The sequence below is a fragment of the Lynx rufus genome, unplaced genomic scaffold (assembly GCF_022079265.1).
Source record: "Lynx rufus isolate CCGP_SWC_20201006 ecotype Redwood Valley unplaced genomic scaffold, mLynRuf1.p SCAF_11, whole genome shotgun sequence".
Classification (NCBI taxonomy): domain Eukaryota; kingdom Metazoa; phylum Chordata; class Mammalia; order Carnivora; family Felidae; genus Lynx; species Lynx rufus.
Window position 1 is genome coordinate 21,192,196 of NW_025814825.1, and position 23,882 is coordinate 21,216,077.

The window sequence follows — 23,882 nt, forward strand, 5'->3', positions numbered from 1 at the left end:
CTCAGAGCCTGGAGCCTGTTTCAGATTCTGTGTCTCCCTCTCTCTGACCCTCCCCTGTTCATGCTCTGTCTCTCTCTGTCTCAAAAATAAATAAACATTAAAAAAAAAAAATTTAAACCCATCTAGTGAATTCTTAACGTCCAGTGTTGTATTTTCTATTTCTAATAGTTCCATTTGGATCTTCTGTTTTCTATTTCTTTTCCTCATTATGTTTATGTTTCCCTTTAAGTCCTCAAGAATATGTACAATATCTGTGTTATTTAAAAAATTTTTTTATTAAAGATTTTTAAAAAGTTTTTATTTATTTTGAGAGAGAGCAAGAGAGAATGAGTTGGGGAGGGCAGAAAGAGAGAGAGAGAGGGAGAGAGAGAATCCCAAGCAGGCTCTGCACTGCCAGCCTAGAGCTGGACACGAGGCTTGAACTCAGGAACCGTGAGATTGTGACCTGAGCTGAAATCACAAGTCGGACACTTAACTGACTGAGCTACCCAAGCGCCCCTAAAATATCTGTTTTTAAAGTCTTAGCTAATTCCATCTCCCCTGTAATGTTTGTGTCGTTTTCTAGTTACTGAATATTTTTCCTTGTTCATAGGTCACATTTATTTTCCCTTCTTGCCCGTGTAGTACTGTTTTTTTTTTTTTTTTTTTTTTTTTTAAAGTAGGCTCCATGTCCACTGTGGGGCTTGAAATCACAACCCTGAGATCGAGAGTAGCACGTTCTACTGACTGGGGCAGCCAGGTACTCCTGTCTAGTAGCTTTTGATCAGATGCTAGATGTAGTTTTTCCTCTGAAGCATTCCTCTTGTTTTGGTCCGCTCAGGCTGCCATTACAAAATACCATAAACTTGCTGACTTAAATGACAGAAGTTTATTAATCTCTCACATTTCTGGAGGCTGCAAGTCTGAGACTGGGGTGACAGTAGGGTTGGGTTCTGGGGAACGCTCTCTCGCTGGCTTCCCGACGGCTGCTTTCTTGCTGTGTCTACAGGGCAGAGGGTGCTCTTGTCTCTCTTCCTCTTATAAGGATACTAATCATGGAGGCCCCATCCTCATGACCTCATTTAACCTAAATTACCTCCCAAAGGCCCACCTCCAACTACCATCACATTGGGAATTAGGGCATCAACATTGGATTTTGGGGGACACAAACATTCAGTCCGTGACACCGCCTTTAACCGTGTAATATCTTCTGAATCTGACATTTTTTGTTAAATATTGCGTGTGAGATTCATTCACACTGTCGTATGTAGTTGTAGATCGTTGATTCTCGTTGTATAATAGTCCATTGTGGGGCTGTATCGTTTGGGATTTTTTACAGTTTTAGGCTACTGTGACCTATTCAGGTAATATAAAAACTATCCCAAGTTGGAGACACGAATTATAGGGATGCTCTGGGGTTTGTGTGGCCGAGCTAAAGGAAATCCTGTCTTTCGTCTTGAGGTCCAGATGGTTTTGGTGTGATAGTTTAGTGCAGGATTTGGCAGACTACGGCTTGCAGGCCTGGCTCCCTGCCTGTTTTTGCACATACAACTTTATTGGAACACAGCCCTGCCCATTCGTTTACATATTATCTATGGCTCCTTTCCTGCTATAAAAGCAGAGTTGAGTAGTTGAAACAGAGATCACCCAGCACAAGGCTGAAAATATTTACTATCTGGCCCTTTACAGAAATGTCAACCGCTGGCCTTAGTATTTTGGTTTTCTACCCACTGTTAATCACTGAACTGTGCCAGCAAGGGCAGAACCTTGGGAGAAGGTGAGGCTGAGGCTGGGTTGGGCTGGGGTTCCTTCTCTCTGTTACCTGGAGAGCTGCCTGTAACCTCCCTTGGATGACTCTGCCCTTCCTCCTTCCTTCCTTTCAAAGACCTTGACACAGTCTGATTCCTGGGTGGGGCTCGGGGTGGGCTGTCTGTTATCAGGAAACTCAGAGACATCTGTGGAAACCGCCCCCGGAGTCCTCTGGGTAGTCCTTACTTCTCACTGGGGCCCCTGGCGTGTGTTTGCTGGCTGTGCTGGGAAGGGCACACATGCTTCTTTTTTTCAGAACCGCCCTTCCGGCAAGAGGAAAAGCTGGTGTGTGATAGCTGTGTGACCCTGCGCAAGGCACCATCCTGCCCTGGGCTCTGTTTCCCTCTGTAATGAGGAAGCTGGGCTCCAGCATCCCTTCCGGCTCCCAGACCTTCCAGACTCCCACAGGGAAGTGGCTTAGTTCAGACTCTCTGAATGTGGGACTACTTGAAGGAGGCATCCCCTGCATTGGTGACCGTTCAGAGTGGCTACAGTCTAGAGGGGTGAGGCTTCCTAACCCCACAGATAATCCTGAGACTCCCCTTCAGCCACCTGGGCTCTCAGGGTGAGGTTGGGCCCGGCGTGTGTGCCCTCTGGCGTTCTTTCTGGCCAATAACTTGTATCGTTAGCATTTCAAGTGACTGGAACATCTCTGGTGTTCTCGGAACTCCGGCTCTAGGGTCAGAATCTACTGTTCTGGAGAGCGCCAGGACCACGGGTCTCTGCCTGGCATGATTTGTGATGGCAAAGCTTAGGCAGCGGGAGGTATACAGGCCTTTGGAGACGATTTGCCTCCCAACTGCTCGGTTTTGCAGATTGGCAAACTGAGGTCCAAGAGAGGGATGGCTTGCTCAAAGCCACAGGGTGAATTAGAAACAGAGCTGAGATTCTCTTATAGCTTCTTCCACTCTCTGTCCTGTTTTCTTTCCATCATTCTTTCTTATCTTGCTTCAAAAGCCTCCAGAGATTCTCTTATAGCTTCTTCCACTCTCTGTCCTGTTTTCTTTCCATCATTCTTTCTTATCTTGCTTCAAAAGCCTCCAGAGACCCTGTTTCCCTAAACTCTAATTCACGGTTGTCTCCTGAGACCCAATAAAAGAGATGCCTCTGGAAAGGAGGACTTTGTCTTAGGACAAAGTCTCGAGCTGGGAGCTATTGGGGGTTGGGCACAGAGACTTTCAGTCCAAAGGCTGGTGGCATCTGGAAGGCCCCTCCGTGCCTCTGCTCTGCTCCCCTCCCCTGCAGGGGGGCCAGGCTCACTTGGACTGGCTCCATGCCCTGGGGTGAGCATGTCACGTGTGATCCTTAGAACCCTCCTATGACCCAGGAGGGGTCGTCCCCATTTTCTAGAGGAAGTCATAGGCACAGAGAGCTCCTGGACTTGGCATGAAGTCCTGTCTCCAGGAAGTTGCAGAGTGGAGACTAGAACCAGGACCAGCTGACTTGTGCTGTTTGTTCAGCACTGGTCTGGTCTGCTTTGAGTTTGGCTTCCTCTCGAGTGTCCTTCTGGGTTTTTCTCTAGGACTCCTGTAGGCATGTCAGCCTACTGACAGCCGGGGGATTTGCAAGAACCACAGGCCAGTGGGCAGAGCCTGAAAAGGTTGCGTTGCTGCTGGTGGTTTGCCTTGAACTCACTGCACAAAGGCCTCTCTGGGACCTGCAAGAATTGCCCAAGTACGTTGACACACACCGAAATGCTGTCTTGCAAGAGGCTAAGGCCGCTAAATTGTGGGTGATCAGGGGCTGCTTTTGAGCTGCTTGGTGTTGGCACCCTCCTCCCGTCCAGCCGGGCCTGGCCAGGTGTCTACACTTTCACTGTCACTTGAACGTGCTTGGGTGAGGTGCCACAGGCTTGCTCACACGGTGAGCAGATTCTGTGTGGCTCCCAGCCCAGGAGTGCCCCAAGAGGTGCCCTCACCTAATTCCGTGGGGGGGTGGGGGTTGGTGGGGAGGCTTTGCCTAGGGTGGAGAGGTCTGTAGCATTTACAGTGACACCCAAAGAGGCCCTGCTCTCCGGCCACCCACCCACTCTAGTTGGGACACAGAATGAGCCTCACCACCCGAGGATACGGGTGGTTGGCTTCAGAGTTACACGGCCCCAAGCCCCTTCTGTGGAACCCCCGTGCCATCGGGCCCCCGTGCCTGCTCCTGTGGTGGAAAGCTCTGGCTGCCGCTTGCTGTTTCTGGCCTGGGGGTCGGTGGGATAACGTGCTGGCAGGAGGGTCAGAGACGCCTGGGTCTGGTTCTAACCCTGCCACCAGCCAGCTGTGTGACTTCGGGCAAAGAACCGAATTGTTTTGCCTCTGAGCTTTCCTGTTTGAAAGATGGGGTAATAGCGCCAGTATTACGGGGTGTGGAAGGGGCCCTTTCAGTGTATTAAGTGTTTAACACAGAAAAGAGCGGTCCTGCTTGCCATGGTGACCACAGTGGTATGCATACCTCATGGTCCAAGGCCGGCCTCCCTTTGGGCTTAGCGGGAATTAGGCCCCATCCTTTGGGAGGGAATTTGATCAGGTCATAAAAGAGAGACAAAGGAGGTTACTCGGAATCTGGAAAGCACCCAGCTGAACTGTCACTCCCAGATGGTTGGCAGCCAGGGACAACAGCCCTGCCCCATGGACCATCTGCCCCAGAGAGATCCAGAGAAGAGGCCCTGTTGGGAGCTGGGTTAAGCTGGCCAGTGTCCTGTCCTGGCTCTTCCACGGGGCTGTCGGGTGAGCTCCCAGACAGGCCACTTCCCCTGTCTGGTCCTCCGTCAGTCTCCTCATCTCTAGAATGACTATTGGCCCCCAAAGTTCCTGCCTGGGGCCAGTGTTCACAGAACCCGTGACCTAACATGTGATCCCACCATGCTGCCGGTTCCTCCTGTCTTTCTGATGCAAGTTAACTTTAGTTCTTTCTTTAAAACAGAATGGAACAAACCATAAGCCCTTTTCTTAGCGCCCAATTGTTGTGAGAGAAGGAAATCTGTGCTTCAGTGGAGGGAGCTGGCCATGACTCAGCCAGGGGTCTTCGGGGGTTGGCGGGGGGGGGGGGGGGATGGCAGGATTCTCTCACTGCCCTCCATGGTGCCAGGTGGTAGGCAGGCTGTCGTGGAAAGCGGCCAGGCAGGGGCGTAGGGAAGGACAAGCCTCCAGGCCCTGTCCTGATCCTAATGCCTCTGTAGGACTTGATGATGGACTTGGGCCACACTGGGCTTTTGCTTGACCCTCATTTGCTCTGAATGCATTTGGAGGGAATTAGACCCGGGAGCATGTCTGAGGAGAGCCGGAGACCGCGGGCAAGGACCACCCTGGTCTTGGAGCCCTGGCGACTTGCCTAGTCTGTACCTAACATAGCCAAGTCCTTCTCCAAGTTCTTGGGATGCAACCCTGAGCAAAACAGAAAACATCTCTGGGCTTAAGTGGGAGAGGCACAATAGACAGATATACAGCTCATGTGGTCCACGGGAAGTGCCGTGAAGAAAATCAAGCAGAAAAGGAGGTCAGGACTGAAAGATGGAGAGCTGTCCACCTCGGGTGGTCTCTGAGGAGGTGAAATGAGGAGACCTGAGTGAAGTGAGGGAGGAAGCCCGAAAGGGACATGGAGGAACATTCTGGGCTGAGGGAAGGGACGAGTTTGGCGAGTTCCAGAAACAGTAACAATGCCAGGCTGGCCCGGAGAGTAGAGTTGTATGAGCCAAAGCCTGGCTGCCTAGGCCCTGGTGGGCCATGGCAAGGAGTTTTATTCTAAGTGTAAAAGGAAGTGAGTTGGAGAGTTTTGAGGAGGGGAGTTACCCGATGTATGTTTTTTTTTTTTTCAACGTTTATTTATTTTTGGGACAGCGAGAGACAGAGCATGAACGGGGGAGGGGCAGAGAGAGAGGGAGACACAGAATCGGAAACAGGCTCCAGGCTCCGAGCCATCAGCCCAGAGCCCGACGCAGGGCTCGAACTCACGGACGGCGAGATCGTGACCTGGCTGAAGTCGGACGCTCAACCGACTGCCCCACCCAGGCGCCCCATCGATGTGTTTTTAAAGGATTGCTCTAGTTGCTTAGGGACCTGTGAGGAGGCCCCTGCAGGATCCAGACCTGCAGGGGTGGAGCATGGACAGGTAGGAGCAGAGAGGGAGAGAGTGTCCGATGCGCTAAGTATTTTGAAGGTGCAACCAACAGAGGGCAGGGTGAATGGGAGTCGGGTAGAAAGAGGCATCAGGCATGAGAGGTGTAGGTTTTCTGATCTAAACAACGGAGCAGGTGGCCGTGGTACCATTTAATGAGAAGGGGAAGAGTTGGCAGGGGCTGGGGTTGGGAGAGCAAAGGGTGTCACCCATCGTATGTGGACAAGTCAGGTGGACATAGGGTATTTGACCCGGGAGCCGCTATGGCTGGAGATTGGGATTTATGGGTCAGCTGTGTAGACATGCTATGTCAGGCCATGTGACTTATGGCCTCACCTAGAGGACGCCGGGGAGGGCAAGGAGGCCCAGACTGAGGCCAGCATGTGGATGTTCCTGGAGGAGGCTGAGGAGTGACAGCACTACGTGCCCCCAAAGCTGAGCGCCTCAGCGTAGGAGGGAAGGACCAGCTGTGTCTGGTCAGGTCAAATAAAGTGGAAAAAAAAAAAAAAGAAAAAGACTTGACCTCCAGCTCTGGCAAGAGGGTCAGTCACTGGGGACCTGGCGGAATGGCGGGGAGGGAAGTCTGCAGGATTCAATGGGCAGTGATGGGTCACCTTTGGGCTTGTCTGCCCCTGCAGCATAGATACTGGGGAGGGAAAGGAACTAGTTAATTCCAGCAACTAGTTAATTCAGTGGGAGGACTGAAAAGTAGAAAAACCGGTGTGTGGTATACACAGGACTGTGTGTCGCTCCCTGGAGTGGGAGCCCCAGCCGGGCAGGGGGGCTCTGCCTGCAGGCCCCAGAGCTTGAGACGGTGCCCGGCGCTGAAGATACACTCACGCAATACTAGTTGAATGACGTGGGGTCTAGGCCCTTCTGCACTGCGTGGTTTTGATCTTGGCCCTCTTGGGGCCTGTGTTCTGCTTTGTAAAACAGATCAGGTCCAGGCAGGGCATCTTCACAGGGGGCCCACAGACTGCTGTGGGACCCAGCCTTGAGGAGCCTGTGAACTCTCTGAAATTCCATCCAGAATCTTGGGCACGTAAGCATTTTCTGAAGGTGGTCTGTGATTCCAAAGAGGTTGAGACCTCCCGGGGCTTTCTTTTTTTTTTTTTTTTTAATTTTTTTTTTCTTTTTCAACGTTTTATTTATTTTTTGGGGGACAGAGAGAGACAGAGCATGAACGGGGGAGGGGCAGAGAGAGAGGGAGACACAGAATCGGAAACAGGCTCCAGGCTCTGAGCCATCAGCCCAGAGCCTGACGCGGGGCTCGAACTCACGGACCGCGAGATCGTGACCTGGCTGAAGTCGGACGCTCAACCGACTGCGCCACCCAGGCGCCCCCTCCCGGGGCTTTCTTTAAAGGGCCTCTCCTTCCCACTCCAGCCTCCTGGGGCCAGCAGTGAACATAGGAGGCAGGAGTGTCTTAAAGTGTGAGAATATGCCTCGGAAAGGTGGGTTCTAGACAGACATAGCCCTGTTGTGTATCGTGAGGTAATAATGAATGGCAGCCAGATGCCAGCGTAAAGTACTTAAGCAGAAAAGTAGGCAGCTTAATTTTCAGAGACCAGGTGTTTTGTTTTATATGGAAAAATCTTCTCTGATTCAGGAACCTGTGTGGTGCCTGGGGGGTGGGGGGCTTTTTCTTCGTACACGTGAGGCAGCCTAGCCCCCGTGGGATTGGGGGGTGCTCCCTTTCTGGGGTGAATGCACTGTTTAGCACAGGCCTATTTGAATTCAGTAACGAATACCCGGTAACTAATAACACGGAGCACAGTTGTGCCCCCGGGCTCTACGTCCCCCACAGCGGTGCCCGGTCCTCTGGAGAGAGGCTCACCTGCTCCGGGGATCTGTGAACGCACCTGGGGAGCTGTCACAGAGGGCGACATCGTCTTCTACACCAGATTGTGCATTGAAATGAGTTGGTGGGCTTTCAGAATGTGGAAGAAACAGGGCAGGGCCCGACGTCTCTGACTGCATAGTTTTTCCAGGACAGACTCTGCTCTGAGATCTTCACCTCTGGTCTCTGGAGCACGGGGGCCACTGGGGTTGAAGTTTGTCCAAATGTTCAGGGAAGGTAGGTGCGGGTTAGCCAGAATGCCTTGCCATCTTTTGGCCCCCGGGTGCAGTTCCTGTCATCTGCAGGGACGGAGGGCTTGCCTTACCCCCGTGCCGCCTGCATGGATATGAGCCGGGAGCATCCCTTGATTAGCGGTGTGGACGCTCCTCTAAGAAGCACATTCATGGTGCTGCTTTCCGACCTAACTAACTCTCTCTCCCTCTCTCCCTCCTTTCCCCCCTCCCTGCAGTTGGCTGGAGTTGTCTTCCTTGGAGTCGGACTGTGGGCATGGAGCGAAAAGGTAGGTGTCCCCGTTACTGGGACCCTGGACATCGGGTAGCCCAGACCAGGTTTGTTCAGCTTAAATTGTTCCTTATTCCAGACTCCTCTCCGACAAACATTTCTTGCACGCAGTAATGGTTTGTAGCCATTAATCATCACACAGCCAGCTCTGAGAGATAGTTGTGACGAACTCCTGGGGTCCTGTGACTGGCTCTGCTTCCCCATTGTAGGGTCACTGCTCAAGGCCAGGACTGGGCTGGTTGGGTATTTGAGCTCCCTGAGTGTGGGGAGCCCTCTCTCCTGTTCCCAGAAGCCTCAGATGGCCCTGGGAGCTTGTCTGCAGCTGTGTCCAGGGCCAGCCTGGGGCCACCTTCTGCTCTTGTCTGTGCCTCTGGTAGCCAGCAGGTCGCTGAACACAGTTGTGTTTATTCCTGAAGTTCTTGTCCTGAGATCAAGGAGCAGGGCTGTGTTAACACACCCCCTGGGTGCCCTGTGGGGCCGAGGCAGGTCTTTACATACCTGTGAACCTCCTCGCCCTGCCTGTGCAAGAGAGGTGAGGCGGGGAGAGTGGGCTCTTACTGTCGGGAAGGACAGGGGCAGTTGAAGCTTTGAAGGGGGGGGGGGATGAGACCCGTGAGCTGCGGTACCACTTTCTGCTCCGTGGGTGGGTGTGTGCCTGGGGGGGTTCAAGAGAGCTGGAGAGGATCCTCACTACAGGGAGGGCAGAATAGGGGAGGGAGTAGGAGCAAGGTGGACTGGGTCAGGCTCCTGCCTGGGAACTAAGGCATCCTCTTGAGGCTCAGGCCCAGAACCCTCTGTTTCTTCAGTGGAACCTCCCTTTACTTTCTGGAAAGGAGGCAGGGCGCTTAGATCTCTGGCTTTCTTGCCATGGCCTTAGGAACTGAATATGGCCTGCCTTTGGGTTTGGGCATCTTCAAGGTGGCCTGTGTACCCCTAAAGGGCGGGAGCTGAGGTGCAATGTCACTTTGCCCTACTGACAAACCCTGCAAGCCGGTGCAAACCATGACTCCTAGCGCCACCGTGTGGCCACCGCCTGCACAGCAGCAGCTCCCCTGGCCGAGCCCTGAGCAGAGAGGCCTGGCTACCCCTGCTCTTTTCTTCTTCCTCCTCTGAATCCTGGAGAACTGCTCTGTCCGTTTTGGTTCACACTAGCCACATGTGTGTATTTAAATTAGTTAAAATGTGTGTATTTAAATTAGTTAAAATGAAACACGAATGAAAATTCGGTTCCTCAGTTCCACTCAGGTGCTCAGTAGCATGGGTGACCAGTGGCTGCCATTTTGGACAGTGCAGATGTAGGACCCCTCCCATCATCACCAAAGGTTTTATGGACAGCGCTGCCTTCGTCTCCTTTGGCGGGTGTTTTCCACAAGAATGTTCATACTGAAGCTGTTTTCATGTCAGGAGAGTGGGCTTCTCCCTGAACTGAGTGCAGAGTAAGCTGCCAATGGCCAGAGGCCAGGGTGAGGGTCTGGCCCTAAGGTGCCTTGACCGTAGGCCATAGGGTTCCCCGGCACCCCTTCCCCACTCCAGGTCTGGCATAGGCACCCTGCAGGCTACAAAAAAAGCGTGGGGTCTGCCTGGTAGGAACTCGTAGCCAAGGTGGAGCCCAGGAATGCTCCATGTGAGGGTCCTGGGAGCTGAGGTGGGCAGGGGTCATGCTGCGTGCTCTGGTCTGGCTTTTAATAGGAGGATTGAACCTTCTAAGACAGGTCCCTGCCCTCATTTTCTCTCTGGACACCACCCAGCCCCCCAGGGCACCCCTGACTCCCCGAGGCTGATGTTGCCCTGCCTTCTCTGCCTCTTTCAGGGGGTGCTGTCCGACCTCACCAAAGTGACCCGGCTGCACGGAATCGACCCTGTCGTGCTGGTCCTGATGGTGGGCGTGGTGATGTTCACGCTGGGGTTCGCTGGCTGCGTGGGGGCCCTGCGGGAGAACATCTGCCTGCTCAAGTTTGTGAGTGGCCCCGGATACAGGGGTGGGAGAGGGCTGGGAGGTAGGGGTGCAGGCTCTGCTGGGCAAGCTTATACCTTATCTGGTTGGAGGGGGCCCAGCAGTGCGGGCAGGAGGCCACCTTCGGTGTCCACCTAATGGTAAGATTTCAGGGAGCACTCAGATGAGCTAGCTCCTCGTACCTGGAGAAGTTGGGCCGCTCTGGTTTTCAGCTCCTAGAGGGAAGAGATGGCCAAGCGGGGGGCTCCTCTCCCCTTCCCTTGCTTTTTACTTCCCTCAGAAGTTCTAAAGACATTGTTCGCCACTCACCTTCGCCCTTCTTGGCTAAGATCAGACGATGTTGCCAGTAAAGTTGGGAAATCATTTCCCTCCTCCAGGGTGTGTGAATCTGTTGGGATGTGCGATGCAGAATCCTTCATTTCCTGGCAGCACTGCGAGTTACTAAGAATTTGGTTTTATATTTAGATACAAATTCATGTTGAAGTGCATTCAGTTAAAATTAAATAGCACCTGGTGGGGAAAACACCTAATCGTGTTTTGCAATATATTATTTGTCGAAGTGATTAGATCAAGCATCTCTTTCTTGGGCTTAATTTAAGAAGCAGAACACGGTTGGTTTGGTTTTTTTCCCCCCTAATTTTGTTTTCTATTAAAAATATTGCATTTAGTATCTTCCCTCTGTGTGCATGGAGGTTGGGTTTCGGAGGGCCTTCTGCGTGTGCGAGGGTGTATGTGCGCGTGCGCGGTTGTTTCCCTTCTGTCTTAACTCTGAGACCTTCACCCGCTGTGGCATGAGCTCAGTGTGACCAGTAATGATCATGGCCGGGGGAGTGTGCGCACGCCGCAGGCCAGAGGTCTGCCTGATGGGAGCGGTGTGGGGCTGCGGTGGACCCTTGCAGGATGCCCCACGGCTGTCGCAGACAGGGGCTCTGCGCTTCTGGAGAAGTCTTGACGCGTGCGGAGTAGGTAGTGGTAACGTCGGCAACTCCGGAGTTGTGAAGACACCTGCCAGGGAAGTCAGGTGTCCTGCATGAGCAGTGTGCTCTCAAGCAAGCCACACGCCCGAGTGAGCTTCAGTTTCCGTGTCCCTACAGTGCGGGTGACGGGTTAGATTTCTAGCAACGTGGATGGTTGCGTGTGCGAGGAGAGTGGTCAGGTACTGTGTCTGGGGCACAGGCTGTGCCCTAAAGGAGCTGCTTGCCTGGTGGAGGAGGTTAGCCACTCGTTTCCGGGATGGGGTTTCCTGCGGGGGAGAGGGAGACTCCTTCCCAGGAAGTGGGTGACACCGTGGCTTGGAGCGGTCTCTTCCTTTCCCTCACCTGACTCTGAGCCATGCTGCGGGGATGTGGGTAGGGATGCGTTATCTCTGTGTACAGGCAGGGCGGGGTTGCCAGCCCGTAACATGGGATTCCCGGGGCTCCAGCGCCGGTCTCCTGGCGGCAGGCGGTGGCCTTGGGTCTGATGAGGGTTCGCGCCTGGCCTGGAGGCTGCAAATGTGATGACTCTCCCACCCTCGTCCCCATGCAGTTCTGTGGCACCATCGTGCTCATCTTCTTCCTGGAGCTGGCCGTGGCCGTGCTGGCCTTCCTCTTCCAGGACTGGGTGCGGGACCGGTTCCGGGAGTTCTTCGAGAGCAACATCAGATCCTACCGGGACGACATTGACCTGCAGAACCTCATTGACTCCCTGCAGAAAGCTGTAAGCACCACCCATGCTGGCCTCCCCAGTAGAGCACGGGCTTCCCACCTATGCCTGCGGTCCAGGCTGGGCTGGGGCGGGGGGGAGTGCAGGGAGGCCCTGGGAGGTGCCGCTCCTGCCTCTGGTCGGTTTAGCTTTGCCTGCTCATGGGTGCCTGGCGGCTCAGGCGTGTTCGCAGGGTGCTCGCCCCCATTTGCATCGGGCGGGCAGTCCAGCAGCTCCAGTGGCCACCCTCCCCCAGGGGCCCAGATCTCTCCAGCCCTGGCCGCACAGGCGGCCGCAGGTCCCTAGGCGCTATGGGTACCGAGGGGTGGAGCGTCTCCCCCCACCGGCCCATGACTCACTGTCTGAGGCTATTCCTGTCCCCTTCCTCCCGGGGACCTTTTCCCCTTCCTGTTTAAGAGAGCAGAGCTGCCTGGAGGAAACTTCCCCAGATGGAGAGGAATGTAACCTCCCTGGAATATGTCTCCAGGGGGGTGTCTAAGCTGTCCCAGGCCTTGGCCTTTACTCCATCTGGCATTCAGTCCCCGTGTGTGCAGCCACACCTGGAGGCTTGGACCACAGCCATCCCCACCCTGGGAAGAACCTATTCCCCACGGCCAGGCCTATGCAGGGCTGTTGTTTGATCTGTCTGTGCTCTGCCAGAAAACCTCGCTTCCTCAGGGACTTCATATGGAACACTCTGGTTCTGAGAAGAGAATAATCAAGAAAGCATTAAAAATAACCATAGTCTACTCTCACGTTAACTAAGACTTGTTTACCCCCATGTCATGTGTCCTGGGATCCGGCAAAACCCATTGATGTGACCAGAGGCCCTTCCTGTGTTGTAATAGTGGCCTGCGTTCGTCTGCAAGGTCACATCCCAGCCATTTCCTACTGTCTGTCCCTCACTGTGCGGTGTTGACGTTGTCACATCGCCGCGGGCGTGCCGGTGTCTGTCCCGTGTGCGGGGCACTCTCGCCCTGCACTGGCCTGAAAGACATCGAGGTGGTCGCCCCTGCCGTCCTTGCAAATTCTTGAAAATCAATTATCCGGAGGGATCCGGTACATCACAGAGCTTCCTCACCGTGAAATACACGGTGATCGTTAAAGCAGCTGGAACCACGGCAGAGTGAGGGTGGGGGACATAGGATTTCATCTTAGACATAAAGACAACCAGAATTCCTGGTTGTGTGTGCGTTGCGATCACCGCCACACCCACGTCAGCAATAAGGACACGTGTAAAAACAGAATCTGCTCTTGGTTTGGGATGCCATCTACCTCACCGTGCTGTTTTCCATATGTTTGGTTTTACGTTTTTTTTTAGATGAGTGGGGATGGTCTTTGCGAGAACTCCAGATAATGGGGGCTGGTGGGGAGGCAAGGGCAGAGACCCCAGGTCAGGGGCCGACCCCAGTCACAGTTCTGTCCTTGGGAGTAGACGTCCAGCAGCTGTTTTTTGTAAAGAGGCACACAAAGGAACTAGGGCCAGCTTGGAAATTTCCTTGGGAGGAAGACACACTCACTGCCCACAAGGAGGGGTTCCCTCTCTGGCACCCCCTCCCCCCGGAGAACTACGGCAGAGGGACTATAGCCTCAGGAGAGTGAGGACTCTGCTCTGGGCTGAGGGGAGATAAGGGGGAAGGTCCAGGGGAGGAGGGTCTGGACCTGAGTGCCGTGCCGAGGTGAGGGGGAGCCAGTCATGCATGTTGGGATCATGGCCAAGGTTTCTTGGTTTCCTTCATAAAGGGCTACTTGGGTCACCACGCTGGGCATCTCGGTGCATGCGGGAGGTCAGCGGGGCGGGCCTTGATTTCTCTGTGTTACACGGAGGTGCACTTAACCTCTCATGTCTGCTACCCCGTGGGTGGCCACAACCCCAGCTCAGAGCCCGTGATGGCTCTCTGCTTTTGTGATCACAGAACCAGTGCTGCGGTGCCTATGGCCCTGAAGACTGGGACCTCAACGTCTATTTCAATTGCAGCGGCGCCAGCTACAGCCGCGAGAAGTGTGGGGTGCCCTTCTCCTGCTGCGTGCCGGACCCTGCGGTGAGTCGGCCTGCCCGGGGCGCGTGGAGCGGTTCCTGACTCAGTCTGAAGAGAGTGCCCTGCGCTCTGTCCATGCACCACTGCTCTGAAATCCTCTGTGTAAAAGTCCCAGGAGCGTTTTTGCATGGCCCACCTGGCTCTAGTCTTCTGAGTGAGGCAGGAGAAAACCAGTAGTGTCCCTCCCTCGAGGGGCTGTCACTCAGGGTGCCTAGACAAAATGCTACGAGCGTGGTGAGCCCTGGGCCGTGCTCCTCACTGTTCTCCGGAGAAATCTTTGCCCAGTGCACGGAAGCCCACAGGGGCGGTGGGCAATACTCACCATCTGGGGGTGGTGGAGAATTCTCTCCTTTTCTTTCTTCTTCACCTGTTTCCATTCCCTGTCCGTGGCCCTGGTCCCTGGGTTCCAGAAATGGGGGCTCCTGGGGGTGACCTGTGAAGGAGCACCGAATGTTTGCATGAACTGAGCCTGAGAAGAACTGAGTCTTTCACAGCTCTGGGTGCACTGGTACTGGGTGCGTGTGCCTGGTACTGGGCCCCGGGGCTCCCAAGCAGGCAGGGCATCCTCGAGACCACATGGCCGATGCCCCCAGCCCAGGAGAGGCTCCGGTGTGCTGAGGTTGCACTGCCAGCGCCTGAGGTCTCCACTGTGACGGTGAAATATCGAGCAAGTGGAACTCTTACCCCTTAGCGCAGGCATTGGCAAACTATGACCCGTGGTCTGGCCTGCTCTGTGTTTTCGGGTGATCTGTGAGCCAGGAATGGTTTCAGCCATTTTCAAATGGTTGAAAATCAATAAAAGCAGGATAATATTTTGTGGCAGGCGAAAGTTGTATGAAATTGAAGTTTCAGTGTCCATAATAAATGAAGTTTTATTGAAAGACGGCCATACGCATTCCTTTATATATCGTCAACATCTTCTTTCCTGCTACGAGAGTAGAGTTGTTGAGTAGTTGCTACGTAGGCGGATCGGAAATAATGATCTAGCCCTTCACACGTAGTTTGGCAACCTTTGTCCTAGCATGAAAGGTTACTTGGCATTGGGATTGCAGGCCATGAGCTATGGTGGAATTTGTACAGGTGTTTGCTGATATTTGGTTGTGACTTTTCTAGAGCCTTCTACCACTGGCTTCTCAAGAGAACAAAAATGACCAGTGTTTTTCTGCTTTTCCTACAGCAAAAAGTTGTGAACACGCAGTGCGGATATGATGTCAGGACCCAGGTGAGCGCCTATGCATACAACTTTGAGTTTGTCAGGTTTATCCCCTATGGTCCAACTTCCTGATTTAGCACAAGTGCAAATTGGAGTGAGGAATCTAGGGGAGGTGCCATCTAAGCTGGGAATGAGCTGAAGAGCCTCCTTCGCTGATGGCAGGACTCACGGGAACGGTGATGGGCATGATGCCAAGCCCCAGCAACCGTGGTCACAAACTCTAGCAGCTGCTGCATGAGGGGAAAGAGATCAGATGGAAGTTTTGGGAACAAACGCTAACATTTGTTAATGGCTCCTTGGAGTCCCAGAAGGTGTCTGTCATATAGGAGTTCGAGCACATGGCTTGGCTTAACCGCCGTGTAGAGGCGGTGGTGATAATAAGGAGGGAGACGGGTCTCGGGGCGGGAGAAAGGCTCAGTCCTCCAGAGCCTTCTTCAGGCCACAGCGGGTGTGCACTTGGATGTGAAGAGAAGGGAGTCTCCCCTTTACCTCCCCCCAGACCTTGCTCAGTGGCCTTTGGTGATATGGATGACTGTTGTTCTGGAGGGTGGATCTTGGGGAGTCCATAGGCACCCCTCCTGTTGGCCATGGACACTAGGGATGTGTCCCTCCAGGTTGGGAGGTCTGAAGCCCCTTCCACAGTGACCTCCATTGCATAGGGATGGGCCTGTTCCCCACATTGTCAGTTTCAATGCCGCTTGCAGGGGGTCCAGGGCTGTGATAATCAGGTACCACAGACGGTGCCTTGAACAATGGAGATTTGTCTTCTTGGAACTCTGGAGGTTAGAAGTTCAAGATCAAGGTGTGGAAAGGGTTGGTCAGAAGCCTCTCTCCTTCGCTTGTAGGTGGCTGTCTCCTGTGTGTGTCCCCACATGGTCTTCCCTCTGTGTCTTTTGGTGTCCTGATCTCTTTTTACAAGGACACCAGTCATATTGGATTATGGCCCACCCTGATAACTTCATTTCAATGTATTCCGCCCCCCCTGCTTTTTTTCATATGGTATTAGTCTTTCTCTGACATATTTTGCTTAGCATAATACTCTAGCTCCATCCACATTGTTACGAATGGCAAGATTTCATTCTTTTTTATGGCTGAGTAATATTCCAGTTATACGGATGTATAGATATACGTATCTGTCTTTTATACATAACTATTTACCTATGTTTTTCCTCAGATCTAGTATTAGGGTTCGGTTTCAGGCCAAAATAATGGTTAGGGTTGGGGTTAGGGACATTGTGAGGGTATGTGCAGTTCAGAGACCTCACCAGATGGTTAGTTTAGGGTTAGGGTTAAGGTAAGGGTTACGAGTTATATTACCTCTTTAAACACCCTGTCTCCAAATGCAGTCACATTCTGAGGGCTTGAGGGTTAGGACTTCAATATCTGAATTTTAGGGAGCCACAGGTCAGCCCCTACCACCGCTGAAATGAATGACTTGTCCATCAGCGTTGCTGTGGGTGAGGCTGTATGTGGGTGGGTGGGGGTGAGGGCGTGCTGTGTGTGCTGTGGAGACATCCTGTGTGCCTACTGAGCCTCCACTAGGGGTCAGTATTGGAAGGCACCCCTTTGCTTATGACTGTTCCTGCTGGCTCTGGCTCGAGGAGCCAAGCTTCCCTGGGTGGGGGCCACACCCTGGGAAGCCACGGTCCCCTCCTTCTCCGGCCAACTCCTCTGACTCAGAAGATGCTGAACATCCTTCCGGTTTTCTCTTTAAAGGCGCGTCTTCCTTCTCGGAGCCTTCAGGCCCCTCCCTGCCCTTCTAGTGTGGGCTCTGGAGGGGTGCCAAACCAGTCTGTCTTTCAGTCTGGGGAGGCCCTGACAGGAGTGGGTGCAGGCCACCGCCGGGGAGTCTTCGGTTGGGCAGGGTAAAAAATGCAAACTGCCCGAGGAGGGGGCAGAGACCGAGGCAGGCAGGTGCGTTTCTCCCGGAGAGTTCTGTTTGTCCTTGGCACCCGCCTTGCAGCACCTTGGCTCCCACCGAGCTTCGACCTGCCCGCGACAGGAGCCCTCTGGGGGGCCGGGGTGGGGACGTCCGGCGTGTGTTGGGCTCAGGTCAGTGGTGTTTCCCTGCAGCTGAAGAGCAAGTGGGACGAGTCCATCTTCACAAAAGGGTGCATCCAGGCACTGGAGGGCTGGCTTCCACGCAACATTTACATCGTGGCCGGTGTCTTTATCGCCATCTCCCTGCTGCAGGTGCGTTCTCCCTGCCCTCTGTGGCTTCCTTTGTCCTTGTGGGCTGTGCCTGTTTGTTTGAGCCAGATTTTAGGCCTGGAAAGACTTTGGTGGCCAGGCAGTGAGCAGGCTGGCTCGTGGCTGCCGGGAGAACGGGTGGGGGAAAGCCAAGAACTCAGCGCATCAGAGAAACCAGGAGTTCCCCGGGGTGCCCAGGGCTTGGGAAGAGACGCTGGCAGCTCCCAGGTGGCCTCTGGGGCGGCTGCTGCTCCTGTGTGGAAAGTGCATTGTTTAGAAAATGTTTGGCTCTGACATTGCCATGAAGAGGGTGACTGAAGTGGCCCCGGGGCCGCCAGCTGTCCACACACTCCTTCCTCCTTCATTCCGCGAGTGTGTGTTGAATGATCTCAAAGGGAAGCTTAGACACAGAAGCATCTAGAAGAGGAAAGAACAAATGTACTTGCAAAACAAGCAAAGAAGTCAGACTTCAGAAAGGCTGGCTCATCGAATCGAAACCATAATGAGAATTTAAAGGGGAAATAAAAAGCAACATTCTGAAGGTCTCTGAGTTCACATTCGTCTGTTCCTGGTAGAAAAACAGTCTTCCCGCCTGATTACACCGGTCACCAAGGTCAGATATCAGCACAGCTAAAATCAGGGAGAACCTTGTTTTTATTATGAAATCCGGCTTTACAGGAAATGTCAAGATTTATTGTTTTGAATCAAGTCCAGTCAGGTGGCTCTGTTATTTTAGGTTTAACTTTGGGTACAAAGTGTGTCCCAGCTTATGGGATGTGACGTGCGTGGTCATGTTGGAGGCAGGGTGAACTGTCCGTCTTGCTTCTGTGGTGCCTGCCGTTGACCCCTTCTAGGCCCTTGGGATATAGCAAAGTAGACCTCAGGGCTCCGTTTTTACCGGTGGGCTGGTCTTGTTTTGCCACAGGCCCAATTGTTTGTCTCTCTGCCGCGTCCTGAGCGTCTGCAGAGTGGACGTGGGACTGATGTGCACGGCAGGGCCCGCCTTGCCCTCTGCACCTGCCCGCCCCCATCGGGCCCCACCACTGACAGCCTCTGCCGGCTTTGCTTTCAGATATTTGGCATCTTCCTGGCGAAGACCTTGATCTCGGACATTGAGGCCGTGAAGGCAGGCCATCACTTCTGAGGGACAGAGGTGAGCAAGCAGAGCTGAGCCACGCCGTGGAGGCCAGAGCCCTTCCCCGTTGTCACCTCCGTGTCCAGAGGGAGGAAGTGGATGCACCCAGCCAGAGCCGGCGCCCTGTCTTCGGCATCAGCGTGACATGACCTCTCTGCTTCTGTTTGCTGGTGCTGAAGACTGAGGGGCCCCCCTCTAACCCGCACAAACTTGTGACTGAGACGCTCTCCCCCCCGCCACCACTTGGGGTCTACCCAGAGACGGAGAACGTGTCTTTAAGCGGGGCTGGCGACTGAGGGACAGAAGGCCCCTGTGGCTGTGAAGGGGGCCTGACTCAGTTCTCCTGGAGACCGACTGTGTCTGCGGGGCACCCTGACCGCCCCACTCATGTTATCGGTGCCGGCCCGGAGGGCAGCCATCTGCTGTGAGTGGGACATGGGGGGGGGGGGCTGGACCAGAAGACACGGACGAGGCTTCTCCCAGCAGCAGAAGGGTGCTGCCTGTAATTGGGGAGGGGAAGGGACACAAGTGGACCGTGCCAGCGGAGCCTGTGGTGTCTGCACGACTCGGGGATGTTTGCAGGATCCTCATAAGCCTGAGCCATGTGTGGACCGGTGCCACGGAGGACCTCCTCTGCCGCCCCTTCCGGGGCAGGAACCGCCCCTCGTCTCAATAGCATTATGCCCAGATGGCACGGGGGCATGGGCAGGGTTCTCCTCTGAGAGTCGGCTCTTCTTTTCTTAAAGTGTGTAAATAGTTTATTTATAGGGATAAGAATGTTCTCACACCATTTCTTCATTTCCTCTGGCATTCCCTCTAAGCAGCCTTACGCGGTGTCTGGGACTGAAGCCATCCCTTTCAGTTCCTTTGAGTGTCTCAAGACCCAACCCCATCAGCTTCTCCTTTTCATCCCTAATGACCCAGGTGCACACGCGCGCTCCCCCTTCCTCCGTGCACCCCCCAGCACACACGCACCCGCGCCCCTCCCCTGCTTGGCCTCACTGTCTTCTGGTCTTGGTGCTACTGAAACTGTCATCCGGAACTTGAATCCTGACCTCCCCCCCTCCCCGCTGCGAGGCCGAGGAGCCCCAGCCAGAGAGAGCTGGCCCGGAACCTTTGACCAGGGCAGCTTTCGAGGCCACGTGGTCAGGGCCGCTGGCCGGCCTGGCATTTGCCTCCCCCTGGAGTGAATCTAGCCTGGCTCCTGTGTGGAGCCGCAGACCCCAGCCTGCAGCTGTGTAGAAGCTCGGGATGGTTTTTTTTTTTTTTTCCTCCCCTAACTTTTGTGATGACCTCCCCCCACTGTCCCCAAACAGGATATCTGTGGTGACCGTGTCTACCCTTCCTGGCAGGGCTATCCTGGGGCTTGCTCTTGGAAATGAAGTCTGTCTGATGTACTGAATGGTTCCTCCCCCCCAGGGACAGCTGGGGCATTTGTGCATCTCTGGGCTACTTTCTAACGCTTCTCTGGATCTCGTGCCCGTTCTGTCCTCATCGTTCAGGGATCGAGTGCTACCTTCACTTACTCGCAGAAGTGTACATGCTAGTGTGGTGTATCCTGGTGGGTGTTTGTTGATGATGTTATGATACAGTTTTTTTTGTTGTTGTTGTTGTTTTTTTTTTACAGTTTTCTCTGTAGACTAGAGGAAGAAGGATGCTTGTGTTTTCAGGAAGTGTAATGCTTTTCTTTGACCGCCAAACTCTTTTATGGAATATATCTTTGTATTAATGCTGTTGTCTTGGCTGTTTGTGTTTTGGGTGACATCATGATGGCATTAAGTACCTCTGTGGTAAGCTCGGCTGCTGAGGGAACCAGGGGGATTGGGTGTGGCTGGGCACGACAGGATGGTGGACGGTAAAGCCAGTTTATGGTTGGCACCGTCTGAAATAACTTCCGTCAAGTGATTTTTTTAGATTTTTTTCTAAGGTTTATGTACCTTGAGAGTGTGAGCGAGCACCAGTGGGGGAGGGGCAGGGATAGAGAGAGAATCCCAAGTGGGTTCCACGCTCTGCGCTGAGCCCACGTGGGGCTCGATCTTACAAACCGATCACGACCTGAGCCAAAATCAAGAGTCAGACACTGAACTGACTGAGCCACCCAGGCACCCTGTGATTTTTTAGATTCTGTGTGCCGCTTTCAGTCATCCTTTGTGTGGAGGTTATAACCGGAATGAGCTGGCCTGTGGCTTGCTTACAGTGAGAGGCAGAGCTTTGACTCTGTAGAGCCAGGAGAAAAAGCATTAGGCTCTCTCTGTGCAGCCCCCTGGCAGCACGATCCAGGCAAACGCACTTGGGGACGCTGGGTCGGAATCTGGGCACTGCTGTCCTGGACCCGCTGGCCCGTCTGTGAAGGGTGAGCAGCATTGCCCACCTGGCCACGTACCTCTGACCCATCCTGCCCTGGGGGAGACGGTGACGCCAGACCCTCGATGCCGGCGCGTGGACACCCAGGAGCGATGGCGCCTGCCACCCCATCTATCCAGGTCGACCTGGCGGCTGGACCCCTTGTGAGTCTCTACAGGTCACAGCCCAGTTCAGGGGGAAGTCTGGCCATGACTTTTCAAAGTTCAGTTTGGTTTTCGACTAGCTTACAAAACTCTTTGGCCATTTCAGCCATCTCCTCGGCCTCGGGGTAGCTGGATGAGAGAAGAGAAAGGAAACCAGGGGAAGTGGTGCATGCGTGGCGGTCTCCAGTGAACTGGAAACGACTTGTACGAAGCCACAGCGCAGCCTCCTGGTCATTCCCCGCACAGCCTACTCACTCCCTGCCCTGCCACGCTGCGTAGAGGCCGGTGTGACCTCTGCACTCCCCCTCTTAACCGCCATATACTCCCACTTTAAGGTTTCCGGGTCTTTCCTTGTCCTTCCTGTGCCCCCTCCTGCTCACACCGTTGCAGGACTTCACTGCGTTATTTTTTTTCCCACCCCATCTCCCTCGCACACCATTTCTTACATGTTTCCCCATCTCAGAAAGCTTGCCTTGGCCCCCTCGCCTTCCTTCCTTTCCTTCCCCTCCCCACTGCTCCCTTCCTTGACTGAAGGCTGCGAGCCCAGGCACCAGACTCCACTGGCCTCTGCGGCTCCCGGCACTCTGGACCAGCCCCTTCTCAACATCCTCCGCTTCTGTGGCCCAGGCTCGCCAGGTCTCTGACCCCCTCCTGCCCATTCTCGTCACACCTCCAGCCAGCCTCGCCTGCCACTGCCCAGCTCACCAGTCTCCGGGCGTTCCCACTACCCAAAGGGCAGGGCTGGGAGCTGAGCAGGAAAACCATCTGTGCTGGTGCGTGGGAAGCCTGTGCTCCGTTTCCCCGCATGAATGACGAAACATTAATGGGTCCTGGAACACAGGAAGTGCTCCGGGTACTTAACAGTTAAAAAACTCATTCAGTCACCAGAACAGCTCTGAGGAAGCCATTTTTGTGCCCGACATGTGAGACTCCGAGAAAGGAGAGTTCCTTTTGAGGATCTGGAAGGTCTGGATTCAGACTCTGGAAACCTGCCCCCCAGAACCCGTACCTATTCAAATAGGCTTGGTGTCTACCAGCCCCGACTTCTGAATATCTGGCTGAATGTCTGACTCCCGCTGAGCAAAACCACACCAAGGGCAAGCCTGGAAAGGAGCAGTTTCCTGAAGATTGCCCAAACTAGCGGGGCTCTGTCGTAGGTCAACAGGCGTTTGGACGAGGCAGGGGAGTGCTCGCTCATGCTTCCACACCTGGGTTTGGGAGAATGTGGTGCTCAGCCTTATGCAAGTACAGGTCTTCCAGGTGCTCGGCCCCATCTTGCCCCCGAGGCCCTGGCCATGGGCAGCAGGCTCCCTTCTCTGTAAGGCCAGAGCTGCTCCACCCAACAGGCCCACAGAGGGCTTTCTGTGCCGGGCAGTGAGGCATCAGACATGGCCTTCTCTCCAAGGGATACTACGTGGGAGCTGCTGCTGGGGTGGTAATGGGCATGCATGAGTGTAGGCCTCTGCGATCTTAGGGAGCCCAGGGGGAGAGCTTCCCAGAAGAGGAGGCTGGGTCAGAGCCAGCAGAGAAGGGGAGGCCTCAGTCTCGGTAGCCGGGGCCACCTGCTCGCTCCTGGTCAGCAGCACCGGAGCACGGACTGCAGAGGCAGGGAGAAAGGGGAGGTGCTTTGCAGCGGTCCCAGCACCCAAGGCATCCTCCTGTCCTAGGAAGGTCCTGCCCAGGCACCAATTGCTTGGCCCTGTCACCTGGAGGTGCGGTGCCTTCAGCTGTACCGGCTGAGTGGAATGGCTGTGTGACCTTCCCGGGTGGGCGTTTCCAGCTCTAGGGTCCCGCCTGGTGTCTGGCCACAGGGCCACAGGGTTGTCTGCCCCTAAACCGTGGTGACTTGTCCCAAATGATGGATCTTGGTAAAGATGCTTCCACAGGCTTGTGTCTGTTCCTCAAGAGGTTGCTGCCTGGCCTTCCAGGGCTGACTGGGCCTCCTGCGGTTCTCATTCGTCCGGGCGCTCTCTAATCCAGAGAACTGGATACCTTTGGCGCCATTTTGGCTCTTTGGGAACTCAGCGAGACCTGGCGTTTCCTCCTCTGAGGCTGCAGTGGAAAGGTATGTTCATCCTCAGAGTGCTTTTGGGGTCTCCGGGGTGACCCAGGGAAACTCGCAATGGGCGGTGTAGAATAAGGACTGTGGAATAACTTAGAAAAAGTCAAGGCTACCTGTAAGTGGATACTGGCCTGGTGAAGTTACCAGTTTTAGAGAGCCCAGCTTTGGAGGAGGAGGAAAATAAAGCAGAACTCACAAAGGTCTGAGACCATTATTTCTTCATTCCGCTTTCTTCCTGTGCTCTGCATCTCGTATTTCCGCAGGGGCTTCAAAGGCATGGTTTAATAACTAGCAAAATAAATGATCACCTTGGACTATACTTTTATCACTATCACCTCCCACGACTTTAAAACTAGTCATTGTGTGTGTGTGTGTGTGTGTGTGTGTGTGTGTGTGCCACTCTTAAGTACCCTTCCAGAAAATGTTCATGCATGGTCAAGTATCTTTTCTCATACAAATGAGAATCAATTTTATGTAGCATTCACAACTGGTTTACCTAATATATCTCAGAAATCTTTGTCCACAAGTGTATGCCCAGCCACGGTGCATTTTCACGCACCGTGAAATACACTGCCCATCGGGACCGCCAGTGTGTGAATGAACCTTGCTCCATCCAGGGGAGTAGGTTTACAGTCACAGGTAACAGAAAACCCAGTTCAAACTGGTTTAAACAATGAGGGGAGGTTTTTGGCTCCTGAAGCTGGAAAGTCCAGAGGTGGGGTGAGTTTCGGGGTTGTTTTGATCCAAGTGGCTCAGTGACGCCGACAGGATCTGGTTTCTTTTATTCTCTCCTGTGCCTTCCATGGTGCCCCCATGAGCCAAGGTAGAGGGAGGGAAGACCCGTCAGA

The 23,882-nt window shown here is 54.1% G+C and overlaps 1 protein-coding gene and 1 long non-coding RNA gene across 4 annotated transcripts in view; both read left to right on the forward strand.

The window, feature by feature from the left end:
• TSPAN14 (tetraspanin 14) overlaps window positions 1–20,194 on the forward strand; it is a 55,250-nt gene extending 35,056 nt beyond the window's left edge. For all 3 annotated transcript variants that reach the window (XM_047073058.1, XM_047073059.1, XM_047073060.1), the window contains 7 exons: window positions 8,199–8,249; window positions 10,062–10,208; window positions 11,733–11,903; window positions 13,805–13,930; window positions 15,105–15,149; window positions 17,214–17,333; window positions 18,403–20,194. In XM_047073058.1, coding sequence (XP_046929014.1) covers window positions 8,199–8,249; window positions 10,062–10,208; window positions 11,733–11,903; window positions 13,805–13,930; window positions 15,105–15,149; window positions 17,214–17,333; window positions 18,403–18,474 — 732 coding nt within the window. In that variant the 3' untranslated portion in view covers window positions 18,475–20,194. The remainder of the gene's footprint in view (window positions 1–8,198; window positions 8,250–10,061; window positions 10,209–11,732; window positions 11,904–13,804; window positions 13,931–15,104; window positions 15,150–17,213; window positions 17,334–18,402) is intronic.
• A 329-nt stretch (window positions 20,195–20,523) lies between these two features.
• Window positions 20,524–23,233, forward strand: LOC124506942 (uncharacterized). The gene is made up of 2 exons (XR_006960900.1): window positions 20,524–20,972; window positions 21,079–23,233. It is a non-coding gene; the product is annotated as an uncharacterized LOC124506942 (long non-coding RNA).
• The last annotated feature ends 649 nt before the right edge of the window (window positions 23,234–23,882 follow it).